At 40.6% G+C, this 13,262-nt stretch overlaps 1 protein-coding gene across 4 annotated transcripts in view; it reads left to right on the top strand.

The window, feature by feature from the left end:
- Positions 1 to 13,262, top strand: part of arhgap21b (Rho GTPase activating protein 21b) — a 38,371-nt gene that overhangs the window by 15,023 nt on the left and 10,086 nt on the right. For 2 of the 4 annotated variants that reach the window (XM_084913366.1, XM_084913367.1), the window contains exons 5-12: positions 2,466 to 2,561; positions 3,064 to 3,142; positions 3,223 to 3,277; positions 8,403 to 9,975; positions 11,975 to 12,115; positions 12,331 to 12,433; positions 12,538 to 12,583; positions 13,039 to 13,164. In XM_084913366.1, coding sequence (XP_084769492.1) covers positions 2,466 to 2,561; positions 3,064 to 3,142; positions 3,223 to 3,277; positions 8,403 to 9,975; positions 11,975 to 12,115; positions 12,331 to 12,433; positions 12,538 to 12,583; positions 13,039 to 13,164 — 2,219 coding nt within the window. Of the gene's footprint in view, positions 1 to 2,465; positions 2,562 to 3,063; positions 3,143 to 3,222; positions 3,278 to 7,025; positions 7,053 to 8,402; positions 9,976 to 11,974; positions 12,116 to 12,330; positions 12,434 to 12,537; positions 12,584 to 13,038; positions 13,165 to 13,262 lie in introns of all 4 variants that reach the window. The other 2 variants (XM_084913369.1, XM_084913368.1) reach the window with 2 other exon arrangements.

Consider the following 13,262-nt stretch of genomic DNA (forward strand, 5'->3'; position numbering starts at 1 on the left):
AGCTAATTTCCTAGGTGTTTATTCTAATAAAACTATTATGAACACTTTCTGATACTTTATACAGCAGATATTGAGCTTGCCTATTGTTCAGATGTAAAACCTCAAGTAACATTACAGGAAAGCAAGGTGCCATTAAAGTATATTATTTCTGCTTCACCCCAAAAAATTGAAACACTTTAGAAGCCCAGCGCTCTGCCCAGGGCTTTGCTGCTTTGGATCAGGTAAGCCGGAGAATATTAAAGAATCCCGGTAGTTTTATAATGCTCCTCACAGGGGCTCACAGGCAGCAAGAAAAAAGCCAACCTGAGGGCTTTTCAGTCCAGTCTGAGTCAGCAAGCAAACAAACATGCTGCCTCCCCAAAATGTGGAGGATAAAGCTGTTGTACCTCCGATGTTTTTGTTGTTGTTATGAATCAGTTTTTGACGTGTACTTCTCTATTCAGAATAAAAATACACCAAAGCAGTATTCTATAGGTTTATTTACAGTGCAACTCAGTTTTATTATTGTGCAAATGGTCGCATCAGTTTTGTGTATTTTTGCAAAAAAATCTGTCGGGGCAACAGTAGGAAGCAAATTAATGTGGGAAGAATTGGATGAAGTAGAATTACTTACAGAAAGAGCTTCATTGCATAGATGACCTTCACATGAAAAGGTGATGGAAACACTAATAATGTAAAACGAATCATAAAGAGTTTTCTCAAAAGTTTTTAAGTCATTTAAGGAACTTGACCTTAATGGATATGGATGAAAACAGCAAATTACAGCAACAGACTTATGTTTAAGGGTGGCTGTCTTATTGCTGCTAGCCTTCACCACATCCAGGTTAAATGTTAAAGTTAATAGAAACTCATACAAGGATGTTAAAAAACAAACAAGAGAATTGGTATATGTGAACTATCCGAAAAAGAAAAAGACCTTTAGGACGATCCCCAACGTCTCTAAACAGTTTAATAAACATAGTTTTGTGCCTCAAAATCGGGTTTCGGGTTATTTGGTAATTAGACCTCAGTGAGTCTTAAAAACACTGCATCCACCCTAATTTGCTGTTGACATAACTGATCATTCAGATGAAGGCTGGTTGTTATTCTGAAGACAAAAATGTGAATTTACTTAAAACCAACAAGCAAACAAGCATAAAGCAAACAAACACGTATTTCTCAAAATACTGGTTATGTACAGGAAATGGTTTGGCGCCAACGGGATTAGTGAGGTGCTAAGCTTATGTGTGAGCTATTATACCTTGGTGACATTAATACTGCCATTTGTTTTAGTCTGTCTCTTATTCAGTGCAGCTCCCAACATGCATCTAGATGTTCTTAGTGGCATTTCTAGATGGCTTCATTGAAGAAATTAGGACTTGCAACTTCTCAGAATACCACCAGATGGAGCATCTCTTTTTGATGTAGCAGTATGGGACTCTTGTACTATATTACATAATGTCCCCAGGATGTGATTCTGCATGAGTAATTACGGGTGTGTGGAAAGGAGGGGGGAGAAAAAAATAAATAAATTTTGAGGTTGGCCTGGTGTAAAAATAATTAGCTTTATCGGCCTGTCAGTGGCATGATCATTAGGTGTCTTACAAGATCATGTCTGAATTTCTAAACAACAACAAATGTGGAGTATTTTAATACTATCACGCCTGCTCTCATGCTGGCTTTTCTGTCTGCTCTAGTTTGGGATGACTCACTAGCAGAATGTTAACGATTGGGCCACTCTTTGGCTGTGCCCAGAGCTTTTGCTCAGTTTATAAGGAAAGAGTGGGAGTTGAGGCAGCTGAACACACTGTCACTCTACCTCGTCTTAGTTTTAGTATCACCCCCCCCCCCCCCCCCTTTTTTTTTTTCTTCCTCTTTTCTATGGCTCTGCAGCTGCTAGGAGACAGGAGCTGCATGACCAAACGGGTTTCTTTCTCTTTTATCACTGTCCCTAAAATCACAAAGCTCCCCTTCCCTGTTTAATTTTTTTTTTTTTCTCCCTCTCTCAATCAGTTAATGACCATGTCTATTTAAAACTGAGAAAGAATTGGACAGACCGCAGCTTACTATCCAGGCATGTTGGTTTGCATCCTTCAAAGGTTGTGACAAACCTCTCTGTTTTTCTCATATGTGACAATTTATAAAGCAATTTTACATCTTGGGGTCAGCTTGGGATTTTTTTTGTTTTTGTTTTTCCAAATTTTTAGATTTAGTTGTGAAAAAAGGGCAAAGGTTAAAAAATGAATCTACATCATAGGTCTGCTTGTACTTCGGTAAGAAATTGTTGTCATTTGTACTAAACATTTAGGATTTTCTTCTCTGAAGGTTTTATAAATCTTTTCTTTGTCAGGATTTTCTCTGTTATGAAGTTGGAAACCTCATTAAGAGTAAATTTTCGGAACTACCCTGTAATACATTTGATATGTTTTCATGTGTTTGTATTGCATATGGTTTATAAATAAGTGTACTCTGTTCTCTACTATCAGCAGGAAGGCAGCGAAATAGACTGGAAGCAATGGACACTATTTTTGTGAAGCAGGTCAAGGAAGGTGGCCCTGCTCATGGCGCTGGACTTTGCACAGGTAATGATCTGTCAAATGTCAGCCAGTCATCATTATTTACCAAAAACTACCAAAAAGAGGTTGTTCATGGGGGTGTAATTTCTTGGAAGTCACAGCATTACAACAGAAGAGGCATATTACAGTAACACAGAGTCTGCAACTTCCTCTATGATATTGTCCTACTGAAAGCATAGGGGCAAAAATGCAAGGAGTGCAGTTTTAAGTTGTCTTGACATTCCTTTCGCTGTTATGCACAACACAAGCCAGGCCTGCTGCTTTCTGCCGGGTACCCTAATGATTTTAAGGATTTTAGTCAATACGGAACCCTTCAACCACACTTATTGAAAACTTTCATTATGTTACTATGTTACTTTTTTCTTACTAAGAAGTCATAGTCATGTGCTCAATTCTTTACTTTCTGTCATGAGCACATGTTTCCCTCACACAAAGAGCTTGAAGTTTTCCTAGGATTCTGTCACTGAGGTCACTCAAGCCTTTTCTTTTTGATTTTGTTTTCTATCAGGTGATCGAATAGTGAAGGTGAATGGAGCAAGCATCATTGGGAAAGCTTATTGTGAGGTTATATCTTTGATCCAAGACAGGTAAGACTGAGTATGAATTTGTGTGCTTCATGATTGTTGATTTACTTGCCTTGTTTAAAACTTCTTTTGTTCCCCTGCAGTGGTGACTTCCTTGAACTTTGTGTGATGCCAAAAGATGAGGATGTACTGCAACTGGTAAGTTTTCCTTTGCAATCCTGTTTTGAAAATTAGCTTTAAAAAGTTTTTTTTGAACGAGTGCTCTCTTTTCTCTAGCCTTGTAATAACTTCTATTCTATGACAGAGCTGCTCTAGTTTAAGGTGTTCATGTCGGGACAGCAGTTATGAGATGTAGGCAAGCTAGCTTATCCCATCAGAGTTTTCTATCTAGGCCTCCTAATCAGGCCAGAGCACCCTTTCTGCCCTCCAGAAGTGCTGCTTACAGAACTGCTGAAATGGCCCAAAAGGAGCGGTAAAGGAAGCTTTATTAAAAAAAATACATTTATGGACTTGTTGACACACAGGCCAATCTAAATAGCGCATATATTTTGAGTTTATTTCATCAATACATCTGGGTTTATACAAAGTACCATGCACATTAAAAATAAACCAAGGAATGAAAGACATCAACTGTTTTTTAAAAGAAGTTTTATTCTCACCATTTGCGGATAAATGTTCTCTGCAGCTCAGCTGTTTACTTCTAGGTAGAAGTTAGATAATGAAGTTACTGTTTGTAATTAGGGCTGCCACAAACGATTATTTTGATAGTGGACTAGTCACCAATTATTTTTGCGATTAGTCGACTAATCAGATCATGCATCCATTGGACGTAAAACGTACAGCTTATTGCATCAGCATGCATCTGCTCTTATATAACTAGCATTAGCTTACAGCTTTAAGTGTTTAAGGTATGTGCTAACTAAAAATAAAGACAAGATGATGGTTTATTAAATTTTAATGAAATTTGCAGATTGTTTCGGTTTAATAAACTCCTTGCTATCTAAAATATAACAGGACACCGGAGTATATTCTTGAGCATCTCACACTTCTGATAATCAGTTGTCTGCTTGACTTTTATTCAGCTGTGTAAAAACTATAACTTTAATCTCAGCCAAACCGATTTACTCAGGAACAAATAAAATACTACAAAAGCCAAACAATAACATTTTTAAGTTATCTAAGTGACTTATATATGTTTAACCTGAGTAGCAAAAGACGGTGGTGGGTTTGAAAACGATTTGCCGGGAGTCCGGTGTTCTCACGGGCTCTAGTGAGCCTTGCCCCCGGCTAGCTATCGAGCTAGTGGGTAACAGACGTCTCCGAAAACGTCGGAGCGCTTTTGAAAATATGTGGTGTCTTGATAAACTGAGCAGATATTTGAGGTTTACACAGCTACATTCTCGCCTGAAAATATGTTAAACGTTTATTTTGTGACCCAGAAAGAATAATAAGAGTAATATTAAAACTAACTAGCTGCCGCCATTGTTGGAAACTGAGCTGGGCTGCGCTATGAATTCTGGGACACAGCTACTTCTTCTTCGCGGTTTAACGGCAGCTGGCATCCTTGTACATGCAGTGCTGCCATCTTCTGTTTCAGTCCGTTATTACACTCTTAAATCCTACTACTCATTCCTGCGTCTTTTGTGATCTTACAAAGCTTCAAACGACGCATCGACTATTAAATCAGTCGTCGACGATTCTGATAGTCGACGTAATCGTGACTAGTCGACTAATCGTGGCAGCCCTAGTTCAAATATTATGGAAAGTAATATGAAACCATTCAAATTAGGTTACTGATAGTTTTGGATCCAGTTCCTAAAATAATAGTAGTAGTAATAATAACTTTTAAAAAAAACAAAATGCATGCATGAGGTATAGATTTTTTTTTTTAATTTATTTATTTATTTTTATAAATATCGCTATAGAAAGAATTCCGGCAGTGTTAGAATAGTTTGCATTTATAGGTAGCACAGGCAATGCATTTTTGCTGGTTAAAAGGGCCGACATCACATTTGAATTATATCAGCTGTAGTTAATCAGTGCTTATCCTGTTACCAGTGTCAGTGAAGCGGCACTGGTAACAGGAAGCTAATGTCCTCCCTCCAAGCTGCTTGTGAGCTAAAAACCACCTTTAGTTGTGCTGTTATTTTAGTTTGTGAGAATGATTAACATTAATTAGCAATCAATCCACCTTTTTTTTTGTTTTGTTTTTTGTTTTGTTTTGTTTTTTTTTGTTGTCTCTTTTTACGGTTTTTGATTGGAGGAAAAATTGATTAGTAATGATCTAGGTATTACAAAAATGGTGGTAGTTCCAGCTTTTCACGGGTGAAGCCTGTGTGCTAATCACACAGCTCAATATTTAGGGTTCATATATTGCCTTTGTCTTTGTTCTTTGTGAGTATTGCATGTCCCCAAAACAATTTAACGTGCAGAGATAAGTCCTCATATCTATGAACACTTGAGATCTCATCATTAATCTTTCATGCATGCTGCAGGCAGCTCTTTGAAGCTACTGTGCATTTTACACAGTCAGACAAAAGTGAAAGTGTACTCATCTGTTTCATATCTATAGCAAATTACTGTAAGTTCTTTGTCAAATAGCTAAAGAATACTCTCCCTAGGGGTTGTTGTTATCTGATATCCTGTTCATTAGTTAGATAATAAACGAGCTGGGCTCTCTGTGTTACCTAGAAAAACTCCTTAGGGGTCATTTATGGCTAGATTAAATTCTCATAATAAACTTGATGGTTAATTCAATGAATCATTTATTTTGGCATCCACCTTTGCAATATCAAAATCCTGTTTAGCAAATGGTCATCTCTCTGCAAGCTTCACATTTCTCCCAGAACAGGCAAGTTATGTAAAACGTTACATTGTATGTATAGCATTTTAATGAGTCAACTAGAATTAACAAATCATCTAAATATCAGAGAGAAATAAATTATTGGTCACATTCCCTTGACTACTCCCACAGTTCTTTTCTAGTAACCAATTGACGGTCACTCCACCCCTTCTCCCTGATAGGTTCTCCTTCCCTCCTGCCTCCATTTTTCCCATCTGTAATCATTCACACAGTTCAGCCTCAAACACGTGTGTTGTTAAATCCATGGTTGCAGTGTTGCAAATGGCAAACATGCGCACAAACATGCGCACGCAAAAATATATTGATGTAGGCACGAATAGGAACTGTCCATAAGAACAAGAGGATTATTGGAGGTGCTGGCAGCAAGACGTTACACTTTAGGAGGCAGCACACTCAGTGCTTGGAGACAGGCAGCAGTTGCTTGGCAAAGAGATGGATTGAACATTGTAGGAGCAGAAAAGGGAAGAGGACGGCACACCGTGAAAGCAGAGAAAATACAGCGGAGGGGGAAATAAAAGAAACAGGATGAATGATGAGCTGAAACCAGAAGATAAAATCAGCTGACTGCCCTGTGTTTTGAACAGGTTGATGCTAAGGGAGAGGGAGAGAGGAGGATGGAGTGGGAGGGGAGCTGTACCATCACAGCTGAATGTATAATCAGCAGCTGCTGCTTCTGTCATGTGAGCAGTACCAAAGGGAAGGAGAGGGAGACATAGACTGGAGGCACCTTGTTCAGTTAGCGTAATATTCTGGCTGAATATGGATAAAACCGTGAAGACGTGAGAGCGGCATGAGAGGCAAGCTTCTGCTCTTGTCACCTCACCCAGGACAGACTGGCATAGGCAGGTCGTAACGTGGCAACCCCCTGCTTCATCTTTCCTTCTTCATCCCTCTCTACTGCCACTGCAGCTCTAGTATATTTTTAGCATGTCAAGCCCAGCTATGGCTGATTCATGTTTTCTCCCCGATGAATCTGTTTTGTTTCTCCCAACATGTGCATTTTCTTCTGCTGGCATCTTTTTCTCTTCCACCCTCTCTCCCATGATTTCTTAACGCTCTCATTTTCTCACGCTGTGATGGCAGCCTATTTCTCTGGAGACTACTAATCTGGTAAGGAAACAGAACACTGGGTAGCCTCTTGATGTTGACGTGTTGTGCTTGCTGTATCATTTTGCATATGTCATGCGTGTCATTGTTACTGCTGGATGTTGACTTCAGGTTATACATGATTGCTTTTCAGTTGGCTCGCATGAGTGTTTAATACTCAGCTCCGTGCTCATGATGATTGAAATGTGTAGACTGTAGAAATGGGCGATGCACTGTGCCTGCAGTACCTGTTAGATTGAACACTTCAGTAGGCATCCAGCTGGCATCTCAGCAAGGCCTCGCCCCTTCTTCATTCTCCATGTCAGATGTCATTAGTTTGATAAAGGCCATTGACCTCTGAACTGTAAAGGGAAGAACTGAGTCAGTCAGTGATTTCTGTGAAACACACAGCTTTATGAAAGGTTGTAAGGCTGTTGGGATCAAAGTCCTCATACCTTTACAGTTCTCATGCTTTGCTGTATGTACAGTATGCTGAGTATACCAGATAAACAGCACATAGTTTAATGTGCTAGAAGAAGTTTTATGTTTAGGTTTGTATTTATTAGAAATGACTTTATTAGCATCTGTATGGAGCATGGTTTTCCGAACGTTGGATAATAACCAGGGGGGATAAATATAGCAGTTTCTCTGTGAGCGATAGGAACCGGTTGTCAGTCTGAGGCTGTAATCTGTCAGTCTGAGGTGGGTAAATGGAAACATTGGTTATCTTTCCGCATTTATGTCCATTTATGACAGTTTTTATGTTATCGATTTTGTTCCCATAAACCAGTCGGTTAGCTTATTAATATACTGGTGTTACAGAAAGTGTCACTGTTGGGGCTAAATAAGTTCAGTAGACTTGTGCACCATTCGCCAATTATGTTTTGGTGTTAGCGTTTGTGGTAAATGTTTGTTTCTTGGATGGGCGAGACATTTTCCCTTATACTAAAAATGACAGCTGTTGTGTAACCACAAGCTTGGAGAACACAGGCTGTAATGTTGTAGAAGCACCAGTACACCACACCGTACCATTTAAAAATAAATAAATAAATAATGTGTTGGAAACATTAAGTTTCTTTTAGTTAAAAATTTTCTTCTTTGGTTTATATACTGTACTAGCCTACGTTATTACCATGAGAATTCTAAATAAGGAGCAGATGAAGAGCATTGACACAGCTGAACTGCTTGAAACGCCTCCGCGTTCACTCACACTGCAACATGCACTGCCCACACACATACATGCAGTAACATTTGTAATATCACGCTTGACTTCTCTGTAAGTAGCTAGTATCAAACTGACGTGCGTTATGCACACTTTGCAATTGGTACTTGTTCTCATCTGTAATAAACATTTCTCTGTTGCTGTGTTTCTAGGCCTACTCCCAGGATGCCTACCTCCGTGGCCACAGTAGCTACAGCGGAAATGCCTGTCACATTCCTGATCCACCTTCAGTATGCTACCCCAGAGTAGACTGTAAGCCTACGGGCATGGCCCAGCCGACAGACTCAGTGGGGCAGGTCTGCCGAGCGCCAACAGCACCTCCAGACCATGGGTACCGTAAGGAGGTTACTGTGCCCCCAACACCACCTCTGGCATCGTATCCTAAGAGCCAAACAGCAGTGTGCATGCGCAATGACAGTGTGAGGACAGTGGTAGTTCCTCATAATACAGCCCATATGGGGCGCATGGTTCCAGCACACAGGATGGAATTTATGGAACCTGCCTTTGTTAGGGGGAGGCCTGGGTCACTGGCCCAGTATCCTCAACCTCGAAAGGCAGATGTCTATCCCGGTGGTCCTGGAATGGTTCCATATGGAGCTCAGGTGTCAAACTACCCAGGAAACCACCAGAGCATTGATTGGCGCACTTACCAGACATACAGGGAGTACATTGACAACAAAGGGATCCATTCTCATGGTAGTCGGACTATCCAGGAGAGGCTGGACAGTTTACGAGCTGCTGGTCAGGCCAGCTTTGGCCCTACTCATCACGTTATGCGGGGAGACTGGGGTCCTAAGGTGATACGGCGAAGGAGTACTTCCCATGACCGGTCATACCAAGGACCTCCACCCCACCTTCAAGTTGCCCCTCGCAGTGCCTCACAGGATCGCATGAGCAGTGCAGAGAGGATTAGTAATGCAAGGAACTGGCCCCCTCGAAGCGTGTCCCAAGATGGCCTAGTTCACAAATCCCGGGCCCGATCCACAGACTATGTGGACCCTGCAGAGCTGGCCCGGCCCAGTGACAGGAGAGGGGGATATGGAAGGGCAGACCAAGGTACGAGGCTCAGTAGGCAAGCCATTCCCAGGCAGGCCATGGTCTACAGGCCTTCTGTGGGATACAGTGGCGGTATGAGGGGGCCCCCAGTCCCTTCTCTGTATACTAAAGGACACAATTCTCTTCAAACTCGCTCTTCACCCATGCTCTCTGACAGACCCTTACATTTTGCAAAGAGTTCAAGTGTTGAACATTCTTTCGCTGACCAAAGAGTTTCAGGCAAAGTTAGCCCTGCAGGCCAAGCTCTCCAGCAACTTCAAAGCAGGGTGCAGGCTGAAACCATGCAACCTGTTGAGGTAGGCAGAGATGCAGCATTGGTAGGACCCAGATCTTCTTCATGCTCTGCTCCCAAAGAGATGCCCCAGAGGCCTAGCATCCTCAAGCCACCTCACTCAGATTCCCAGAGTCAAGTAAATGGGCAAAGCCCCTCCGAGAGTATCGTGGTTCTAAGGGAGAAGCCTCCATCTGGAAAGAACCCCAGCCCCCTCCGGCAACCCTCCTACATCCTGGCTGTCAATGACGATGGAGGTGACTCCACGGCCGATGTGGTGGCGTGTTGGCTTCCTAACGATGCACGTCGAGAGATCCAAATGCGCCGCCTTGGGGAACGGTGTAACACCTCCTGCTCCAGCAACCTGGACGAGTCTCTGGACTCCATTCCATTCATCGGTAAGAGAATCCGTAGTAAGCCTTGCTGCTGTGCTGCTGCTCGTTGTCATGGCAACAACCGCAGACTGTAGTAACATTGTTCAGACCAGTAGTACCAATACTGTAGATGGTTGAATAGCATTAGCACTATAGGCACTAATAAAAAATCAGTTCACAAGTGGTGGATGGATGGAAAGCTGACTCCGATGCTTGCAGGTTAACTGACACCTATGGTTTCACTGTTAATCTGATTTGGTGTGTGTAAATATAGCGGTGGGGAGATGCAGGCTGTGTTTACAGATAAACTAATCTCCCTGGGAAGATGATATTAATCAGTTTTTGCGGCTTTTAGTGTGTGTTTGTGGGATGTTTGATTTAACCAGGGCAGAGTGAAGGATGGTTTAAGCCTTTTAGATTATATTGAATTTCTCTGATACATTGTTTTCTTGGATGTTCTCCCTTCAAAACAGATACATTACACTTAAATAGTCACAAAATTGATTTTGTGATGATTAAATTGTTGTTATCTCTAAAGTAACTATCTTACTGTGAACATGTCAAGTGTATGTCAAGTTTCTTGCAGTGTTTTGCTTTTTCCTATGTGTGTCTGCCATTTTAAAAAGGGAATTTAAGTCTGATGAGAATTAAAACGGTCAAAATGTAATTGTTTGCATTAATATAATAATCATAAATAAAGGGAACAGTCACTCTGTTTAATGTTGTGGAATAATGTGGATATTGCTATTATTACATTTCTAGAGACAATACTGATGAAATGCAGATGGATGACCTTTTGATTTTTAAGAGGACCCGTCCCAAATTTTTGAGGGACGGGTATTACAATTTTTTTTCTCTTTGTTTCTTTTCTGCATTCTGGGTCTTTTTGTGTGTCCTCCATCTGTCTCTCTTTATGTATGTATTATGATCTGTCTGTCCATCTGTCTGCCTCTTCGTGTGTCTCTCTAAAAATCACAGAAAATGGTAGAAAGGGGATCGGTGAGAGGGGATAAGCTGTTATTTGCAGTTAGATTTTGCGTCATTTGTTTTGGGCTTTACTGTTGTTTGTGCTTGTTGAGTTTTGTTCTTCAGAGAAATGGTCAATACCTGATAACAAAGACTTATAAGGGATTTGTTTTCAGACTGAAACGGGGATAAATTCACTTTACTTAAATAATATAGTTTCTTATTTTGACTAGACAGTAGTAGCTGGTACTTTCTATTCTGTTTTGTTACCTCTTGTATCAGTCTGCTAAAAATGTGAATTTTATTGAATAACTATCAGATTTGTTCCATCTATTTAAAAAGATGACTTTTTAAATAGACAGAATTTATCATGGAAACAGTAAATTTCCATCATGGAGGTCCTGCAGATTATTTTGGGTCTCTGGGAAAATTGCTTAGGATTAGCTAGAACCACCCTCTTCTTGTCTGTCAGGAGTATGAGCTGTTGCATGCAGAGTGCTGTTTATTAGAAGTGTTACTTCCTCCTATATTGAGCTTATCAGATGTTTGAAAAGGATGGAAGACTTTAAATTTAGTGATGGAAACAACTTTAGCAAAGTAGCTGAAGAATCTTTTTAAGGGGATGGTGACATCCTTTTTCCGTTGCCCCGTTTCAAAGTTGGGCTCAGGCTTTAACTAGAACAGTTGCTTTTAAATTTAGCTCCAAAAGCCCCATGGCTGCCGAGAGCAGCTTTGTACTCTGAGCAGTTTCAGACTTGATGTGCCAAGAGTGGGTGGTACTTGAGAATTAAAAACTTCCTTCTCTTTCTTGCTGCTAAAAAGGAAAAGGCATTAGATGACGATGTGTGATGTGTGAAGAGTGATTCTTCCCCCCCCCCCCCCCCCAACTTTCTAAATCCCACAGATCATAGTTATTGAGATAGAGATCAGTGAGTCATAGCGCAGCAGTCCTACATTCTTGCAGACAGATACTGAAGTTGGAAACGCATCATATTATAGAATATATATGATGTTTATCTGCATCTGTGTGTTCACACTAAATGCTTTGTGTTCATAGATGAGCCAGTCAGCCCCAGCGTTGACCGGGAAGCTGCTCCTATTCCACCCTCTGCTGTTATATCTGTTGCGCCATCCACAGCTCCCTCTGGTCAAGGCTCACCATGTCCTCCCATTCGACGCCAGCTGTCACATGACCAAGGTGAAAGCCACAAATAATCACCCCCCCCCACCCCCCCCACCCCCAAAAAACAAACAAACAAACAAACAAAAATAATAATGTAAATACTGTCGTCTTTTTTTTTTTTTTTTTTTTTTAATCCTATTGGTCATTTATCTGAGGGCCTATTGTAGCTCTTACTAACAGTGATTTGGAGTCTAAATAAGTTGCATACATACTTCACCGTTACTGTGTAGAGTCCTTGCGAAGTGCTTTGCTGGAGTCTGACTCAACAAGCAAAACTGAGCGGTCCAAGTCCTATGATGAGGGTCTGGATATCTATCAGGAGGAAAGCAGGGCGTGAGTGCATCTTGAACAAAATATATATATATATATATTTGGCTAAGGAACAGTCTTTTTTTTTCCCCTTTGTTTATTTTGTCTCTTTTGTGCCACTTCTTTAGGAGATCTTCCAGTAAGCATTTGCCCAGCTTCAGGGGGCTGAGAAAGGTGAGGAAATTTAGGATCAGTTGCATCATTTTATACTGTGTCAAGGTATTGAATAGCGTTTTTGTGCTTTTTTTTAACCCACTTTTGAGTCGTGTAGTTGGTTATTTTAACCAGTATTTTTGAAAAAAAAAAAACTAGAGATTTGATTTATGATATATATATCTCTATATATATCATAAATGGAAATGAGTTTGGAAGTTACAGGATGGTCAGATGATACCAGTCTTTGTTTCTTTTAATTTGGGAACTTAGAATATTCTTCACAATGTGGTTTCCTTAGAAGTTTATATATTTATATCATATATTGTCCTGTAAACTGACATCCCCAGTCTAAATCCACTCTGAGATCTTGGCTGCATGTCATTCTACCCTCAGACTCTTCCCACAGTTCATGTCACCATCTTCTTTCAGCTAATAATCCCAGGAAAAAAATTGTCATATATTCACACTTGCAGGCTCTGGATGGGCATAAATCATCTGGGGATTCTGGCTCTCGAAGGGACTCCTCTTCAGTGATCTTCTCTGATTCTTCCAGAGAAGGGTTGCTTAACTTTAGGCAGTTCAGTACAGATAAAAATAAGGTATTTCTTTACATTCATGTCTTCATCTAACACTGTAACTATCACTAACGTTATGGTTTCTAAGCATTTCTCTCTCTATCTCCTTTCTTTTCTTATAG

This window comes from Perissodus microlepis, chromosome 18 (genome assembly GCF_051167445.1).
Source record: "Perissodus microlepis isolate ML-2025 ecotype Zambia chromosome 18, ASM5116744v1, whole genome shotgun sequence".
Lineage (NCBI taxonomy): Eukaryota > Metazoa > Chordata > Actinopteri > Cichliformes > Cichlidae > Perissodus > Perissodus microlepis.